The following is a 7,917-nucleotide window of genomic DNA, read 5'->3' on the forward strand; positions in this document are numbered from 1 at the left end:
ACACTACGGTGTCTAACCTATGACCCCAGCAGCCACTTACTAAAATCGCAATGAAGCACACCCCTGTTGTAATTATTGCTGAAATTAATAAGATTTACAGTTCAGATTTCTCTTCCTGGATGAGTTCATACCTGGTCCAGTGTACACCAGTATTAGAGGGGTGTAGTGGTACATACCTGGTCAGTGTACCAGTAGTAAGGGTTGGGTCAATGCCTTCACTCTTGTATCCCTCCAGCAGTTCCTCAACATCCCAGATCCTCATAGACCCTCAACTACCTCTCCAAACGTTAGGCATCAGCACATCCACCTGGGGAGAGGGGACAGGCCCAGTACATCTAATGCAGTCGTATATGTCTTATCAGTCCTCACATTCTTCCCTTCCAGATGTAGGATTATGATTCTCCTAAAGATTCAGCTTCCCCCTGCGTTCCATGATATTCTACTGTCATATTCATCTAACAGCACCAGACGTAAACATCAATATCGATCCTTAGATATGATTGATTACCTCATAATTTGAGATCAAGGCCCTGGGTAAGGTTCATGATGGCTTCTCTAGGTGTGGTTTTTCAGGTCTGGTTTCCTGTGATGTATAGCTCTCTGCTGGTCAGGGACCACCGTCTCAGTGATGGCGTCGGTCCTCAGGACAGTGCCCAGTGTAGAAGGACTTGATCTCAGCCGTGCGGATAGCGCCACTAACAGGATGATCTCACGATGGCATCAGTCATCAGCCCTCTGGACCACTGGGAGTCCTGAAACAATAGGAGGGAAGGTTTTTTTATAACATCACAGGAACAGAGAGCTGGAGAAGAGTACATCTAAACACTGCGGACATTCCGTTTTTTCTCTTTATCATCAGTTTCTTCTGGACACAGACTAATCTACTGAGACATCATAACAGGTTCAACCAGGAGAGTTCTCCATTTTGATAAGTCAATATAGTAGATAGTCTCCAGGTATTAGGTCTCAATCTGTCATGGACCGGGGTTCCTAAAATATTCTTCAAACAAACCAACAATCGCCACTGTCGCTAAATATTATTTCTGAGTAGATGTGATGATTGGTTTGATAGCATTGTATCAAATTGCCTCCATTTCGTGAGTTTCATTAGTCAACAATATCTACACACCTATGTCTGCCAAAACTCTAGTAAGGCGTCCCATTCACTGTCCTAATCTTTTGATGTCGATTCTCCTTCAGCCTTAGATGATGGGCCTCCTGATTCCATAGTACGCCATTTTCATCCTCTATCTGCATCAGCCCTCAGTGTACGGGCTCTGACGCTCATCTCGGGTGGCTGAGGATGCGAGAGAGGGAATAAAACAAGGCTCCAACTAAGCCTGTGAGTTACTTGCTTATTGCCTCCATGCTTTAGCCTTCAAGCACCACACACGGATTCTAGAAAGTCAGGAACCTTGAACTCATCAAAAAAGATTAGAGACACATCTTATCAACATATATAACTCTAGCTAATATAATATTCAACACTCATTGGAACAAAACTACAGAGAAATAAAGATTTAAGAAACATCACAGCTAGTAATATAACGTGGCACGAACCTAACAGAGAGAAAGTACGCAAAGTGAGGCGACAAGATCAAGGCCACACAAAAGAACTAATAGCTCGTACCAATGAAACATCAGGACGATAAACAGATTAGCTCTGATCAGAGTCAGAACGAAGCACAGCAGGATAGACTTCAGAGTTCACTCTGGTGCCTACCCACATCTACAGCACAGAGTCACTCAATGCCATCTACACCAACTGAGACTCAGTGACGCGTCCTCATACGTCTCGAAATGCAAAACGGTCCGCAACTCTGCCACGTACTTGTCGCAGCATTTGTACTACAGACGGGCACAGGTACATCCAAGAATGTATGTGACGAGAGAAATGCAGAGGCAGCAAGGCTCCTGCTGGTATAGTATGTAGTCCGTATTACTATGTATAATACCACGGGTGACCCTAAAGAGTAGACACACCGTGTTCTGTTGAAAGTAATAGTTTGTCTACGTCGAAACATATACCTGTAAATAAGAAGGTACAGATACATCTAAATAGGCAGGGTGTTCATTACAGTGTTTCTTCTTTGTTTCTGTATGTCAGAATGGATTTCTCGATTTGTAAAAGCAAGCATATAGGCAAGTAACATACTTAATTCCCTTTCAGTACTCACCTCGAGACAGTGCATCTGCGTCTGTGGAAACTGTTGTACTGGACTTACTGTCCACCGGACTCCGGATCAGCGGATAGTTCCAAGAGCCAAGCTACCACAAGCTCCGAATGATCTCACCCAGAGAAGCAAGCTAGGATTACAAACAGTCCTCCAGGACCCCATGCTCATCTGAAGAGGACTGGGTCAGGAAGCGCTTCCTCCCCAAAGTAGTTCAGGTTGAACAGGGTGAACCTCCCTCCACCTGGGTCTGCACCAGAGTGTGGTGGGGTGACTTTGGGGGAACAAATACAAAATCACAGATTTAAGACTGAAAATATGACAATTCAAGATTCATAAGATCTTCCACTACACACCACGATTTCCATCCACTTTGTCGAATGAAGTCCCATCACATGTAAACAACACAAATCAAAAAAACCCAACACCTCTCCTTTGTTAATTGGCAAGCAGCGGGGTCGATTCATGAATATAAAAATCTGCATAAATTCCAACAGTATATCAAAATTAAATTTGTGTATAATCATAACATATCAAACAAAGCACAAGAAAGCCGAAACCCTTTTTCTCAGTATCATAGACATCACTTGGTGAAAGACTCTTTATTGACCGAAGATATTGGCCTGCTTGCTCGCTAAATGAAACTCTACTTGAAGAAATCAGTGGACACATAGGAAACACATATTCTTTTCAGCTTTATTTTAGAAGAAACTGAATTACTTCAAAACGTCATAGTGTTTCCGGAAACTAACTGTTTCATAAAAAGAAATAGAGAATCTGTTAGACATTTTTGATGTTGTGTTTCCTTAATAATGTCAACATTGTGTCTTCTAGAGGAAGTATGGTACCTGTCCCCATGGTGGCTACGGGCTGGGCCTGGAGAGGTTCCTAACCTGGCTGCTGAACAGAMACCACATCAGAGACGTGTGTCTCTACCCCCGCTTCATCCAGCGCTGCCGACCCTGAACTACCAACTACCCTGCCCCCTGCTGGAGATGGATCACACTGCGCTTCAAGAGACCAAGATGTACATCCCAAATGGCAACCGATTCCCTATATAGTGCTATTTTTTTTACCAGAGCATCCCAATAGCAACCTTTTCCCTTATTTTATTTTTAAAGAAAAAATAAAGAGAGCTAATGTGCGCTAACGTGATTATCATGACATTGTAAGTAACAAGAACATTTCCCCAGTCATAGATATCTCTTATATGGGCAGAAAGCTTCAATTCTTGTTAATCTAACTGCACTGTCCAGTTTACAGTAGCTATTACAGTGAAAAAAGACAATGCAATTTTTTTGAGGATAGTGCACAACAACAAAACACTTATCCAGGCAACTGGTTTGATACATTCACCTCTGAAGGTAAATAATGTACTTAAATTCAGTAATCTGGCTCTGATTTGTCATCCTGAAGGTCCCAGAGATACCAATGTAGCATATTTTTGTTTGATTAAAATCTATTTTTACATTCAAATGTAGGAACTGGGTTCTACAGTTTCAACTCCTGCTGTCTCTGGCTCCACACCCACCCACCCCGCCCGGCCATCTAGATGTGTACAAGTTAGTGTATGAGCTAATGATCCATCATGTATGACATTCCTGGGAGTGTGTAAACTTAAAAATGTTGTTTAACCATATAATTTTTGTATGTTCTCTATAGTTATGTACTTGAAAATGTACAATGACCAATCGCACAATGCAAGATACAAATATATTCCAGTATTGAAATGTTCACTGGATCAATACGAAACTTGACACAGCTGCTGCCTTCTAGTGGCCAAACTCATATGTGCCTGAACTCAATAATACATTATGGCTTCTCTTGCATTTTCAAAGATGGCATTATCCAGACTAATGTGTTATACTCCTACTTAATTTCACATTTCAAAACTTCAACGTGTTTCCTTGAAACGGTATCAGCATAGTGCATATCTTGCTCAGTCCATGAGCTACAGCAGTTAGATTTGGGTTGTTATTTTGGGCGAAAGAAAAGGTTCAGAATCCTTTAACTAGCAGTCAGTATAAAAATAACATCTTTATTACAATGGAGGCTACACGGCACCCGACACGTGGCAATTGGCGTCGGCCGCTATGGGACTCCCAATCACGGACGTTGTTAACACCCATATATAGGCTATTTTTCTTTTTATTATCAGAGCATTCCAAATGGCACGTATTCTTGTTTATAAGTCTAATGTTTGATCCAGGACAACACGTAGTTCACTAATACTAGATCAAGAGTGCCATTTGGAAGAACGCCCGTCATCCTACATGCACTGCAAAAGACCAACATACAAGGCTGGAGAACATAAGACAAGATCACTTAATTACAGTAACAAATCCTGCAAATGTAAGTTTGAAAAGTGTTTTCAAAACATAAATTCATGCTGTCCAGCAATGCATTGTCTGCCAATAAATGTATACTGCATACGCTACAATGTCTATCTGGAATGTTCTGTGGGGACACGCATTCTGTTACATCTCTTGCTTATATTGCGACAAGTTACTGCTCCACTACTGTTGCAATAAACCTGTTAAACAAAGTGAAATACAAGGGTTAGAATTTGGCACATATTTTCTTGAGTAACTTCCTTCTCTAGACTTGTGTTTTTGTACAGATACATTTCCTTGTACACCAAAGAAAATGGAATATGTATCCAAAACTCACTATGTGTTTGGTGGTTTATGGAACAGAACAGCACCAAAAGTTAGGAGAACACCATGGGCTACTTACTGGACGACAAGGCTAGGGGARTGCACAGCCTCCTACGTCAGAGCACAGGCATGGCTTGTWAACACACATGACAAGTGCTGTTAGTGTGCTTTCTGTCAGTGKCAGTCCTCGGGTGTAGAGGCTGGAAGGAATTTAGCTAGCGACCACGCAATTTGTTATATGGACAAATAGGATCCGCTGACTGGATCAAATCACTCCTAGAAGTACAGGAATACACCATTTAATCGTGTGAAAGGGACGCTAAGGAAACATGATGTCTGTATTGGGAAGAGCGAGTCGGCTCATTCAATGTAAGTTGATGGTAGCTAGCTACTTTTTGCTAATGTTAGCGAGCTAGCTATACAGATAGCTGGTAACGCTGAAGTTGGTTAGCTCGCAAGTTAGCAGCAGCACAAGAACATGAACACAGACAAAAGTTACCAGTGTCTTTGACATGCATTTGCTGGTTAACAGCGAAATCTAGCTTATATTGCCCTTTACCACAGTCGCTAGCTAGTCAGCTAACTAGCATTGCCTTTTAACCTTCAGGTTGTGAATGAGTAAGGTATTTCGTGAGAGACCGAACTTCACTGATGCCTCAAGACAGCATTATACTAGCACTATTTATTTTTGTAAATATTTCATTTTTAATTAAATCGCAATAATATGCCAAGTCAAAAGCTAGCTAGCAAGTATTGCTTCTAGCTGGTTTGTTTGAGGACTAACCACACACTAACTAATGTTTACTAAACCTTGGTCAAACTGCTTTGTCATATTATTGAGCTCTTCCAGGAGTTAAATTAACTGTGAAAAATAGCTACGTCGGCTAAAATTGAGGCAATGTAACGTTTATTTAGCTAATGCAATTCAAAGTTACACAACTGACATTTTTTTCAACTTGCATAACCCTGCGCCGCTTAGCGTTCACTGATTGTTGCTGCAGCCAGTTAGACATATATATATATATAGATATATATTATATTGGTAAGTACTACTAGTCTACTGAGCTATTCTTAAATAACAAATACTAAAGTTGCTGCTCCCAAGCTTGACAGATAATACATGTTGGTAATGCCTTAAAATAATAATTGCAGTTTTGCTTTCAGTATGATTATAAAATGTAATGTTTTTCTTATCTGTTTTAGGCATAGGCTTAGAAGGAAGTAAATCAATTTAAATGTCTGATTTTGACTTTCATTCTTGTCACCTCTCTCCCCTTCAGTTGCCAAGTGCAGTAACGCCATAAACCTGTGTGTTACGACATCTCTCAGAAGACAGTCTAGTAGTGCAACYGCTGCAGCCTTCGTCCAGCCAGCCTCCACAGCCACCCCAGAAGCTGTAGAAAACAGGTCCAGTACAATAGACTAGAGAGAGGGAATAAATATCCCTTTGATTAAAGTACTCTTTTACCCTGTCGTCATTCATACTGAAACGTGTTGAGTGAGAACCTGCATGTAGACACTAGCCTAGACACTACCCTATTCTTCTATGTTGATGAAAGGACTAAATTGACGTCAGGAGTCCTGCACCAAGTTAAACAAATGCAGATACATAAAGCTGTGTGAGCTGTGTTGCTTGAAGTTCAATGCAGAGATGGGATCTCTAAAAAGGCAGCAGCCAAAATGTAGGACCACGCTGAGCTTCAATGGGTTCATTAAATGTAAGACTGAGCAAGAACAAACTATAGTTTTGTGTGTGGCATCACTTCCTTCAATACAGGGCCTGGATAAATACTTACTGTCCACAGTATAGTACAGTAGTATAGGCCTAATTTGGGGGGGGAGACGTATGCGTGCCAGTTAGTTATGTAGGTGGTAGAGCCCTCGTACGGCCTTGCTCCATGTGTTTCAATGGCACCTCTTTCTGGATACATGCCTAGATATCAGATTTATACTAGGGATATCTGCTTGGCTGTTTCAGTTCTGAATWGCACAGTACTACTGTACATGTCCACACAGAAACATAAATACATGGATACTTGCTTAGATGTCTTGAGTTACAATTGTAAATAAGGATACAGTATTAATGTAGTACTGTACATATCCTTTGCAGAAAGCCCAAAACRGGGATCTTAATGATGAACATGGGAGGACCTGAGAAACTGGACGATGTWCACGATTTCCTGCTGCGCCTTTTCTCCGACACCGATCTGATGAAGCTTCCTGTTCAGAAGTAAGTTGTACTCGTACAAACACACACACACTGTGATGGTCCTGAAGTTATTTCCAATGTTTTAAGGGTTTATAAAAAGAGTATTTCCATACTGACTTTTACATGAGTCCTTTGTATGACTGACCAGATGGGACTCATTCYCTCCCAAACAAAAAAGAACAAATCAATATTTTCAACCTACCTGGCACCCCTTACAAACAATAACCTCAAGTCAAAACCGTTACAACACACACACAAGGACAAGGTAAATTTATGTTTGCCAGGCCCAAGATCTATTTGTGCCGTCTTGCCATAGATGGATTACACTGATCAGCAATATAAACACAACATGTAAAATATTTCTTACGTTAGAGCGTTATTCTAAAAAGGATTAAATTATTTTCCCTCTTCATCAATCTACACATAATACCAAAGCAAAACAGTTTGTCTTCATCTTATCTCTGTACCCCACAGATGACAATTATCCTGTAAGGTCCCCCTCAATAATCAAGTAATGAATTTAAGGGCATCTATTCGTAGATGTTTATTTTAAAACACAACAGATGCTGAATATCCCTTTGAGCGTGGTAAAGTTATTTAAATCAGGCTTTGGATGGTGTATCAATTCGCCCAGTCACTGCAAAGATACAGGCGTCCTTCCTAACTCAGTTGCCGGAGAGGAAGGAAACTGTTCGGGATTTCACCACGAGGCCACTGGTGACTTTAAAACAGAGTTTAATGTCCGGAAAAGAAAAAAAAAAAAAACAGGGATGTAAACGAATAGTCCACTTAATTTGAGAGAGAAATAAGCTTTTTTGTGTGTATGGAACATTTCTGGGATCTTTTATTTCAGCTCATGAAACATGGGACCAACAAC

The 7,917-nt window shown here is 40.8% G+C and overlaps 1 protein-coding gene across 1 annotated transcript in view; it reads left to right on the forward strand.

Annotated features, from left to right (window-relative positions):
* Window positions 1–4,942: 4,942 nt before the first annotated feature.
* fech (ferrochelatase) overlaps window positions 4,943–7,917 on the forward strand; it is a 37,563-nt gene continuing 34,588 nt past the window's right edge. The window contains exons 1-3 of the mRNA XM_024138361.2: window positions 4,943–5,200; window positions 6,112–6,238; window positions 6,942–7,061. Coding sequence (XP_023994129.1) covers window positions 5,161–5,200; window positions 6,112–6,238; window positions 6,942–7,061 — 287 coding nt within the window. The 5' untranslated portion in view covers window positions 4,943–5,160. The remainder of the gene's footprint in view (window positions 5,201–6,111; window positions 6,239–6,941; window positions 7,062–7,917) is intronic.

Source organism: Salvelinus sp. IW2-2015, unplaced genomic scaffold (assembly GCF_002910315.2).
Source record: "Salvelinus sp. IW2-2015 unplaced genomic scaffold, ASM291031v2 Un_scaffold1457, whole genome shotgun sequence".
In the NCBI taxonomy this organism is placed as follows: domain Eukaryota; kingdom Metazoa; phylum Chordata; class Actinopteri; order Salmoniformes; family Salmonidae; genus Salvelinus; species Salvelinus sp. IW2-2015.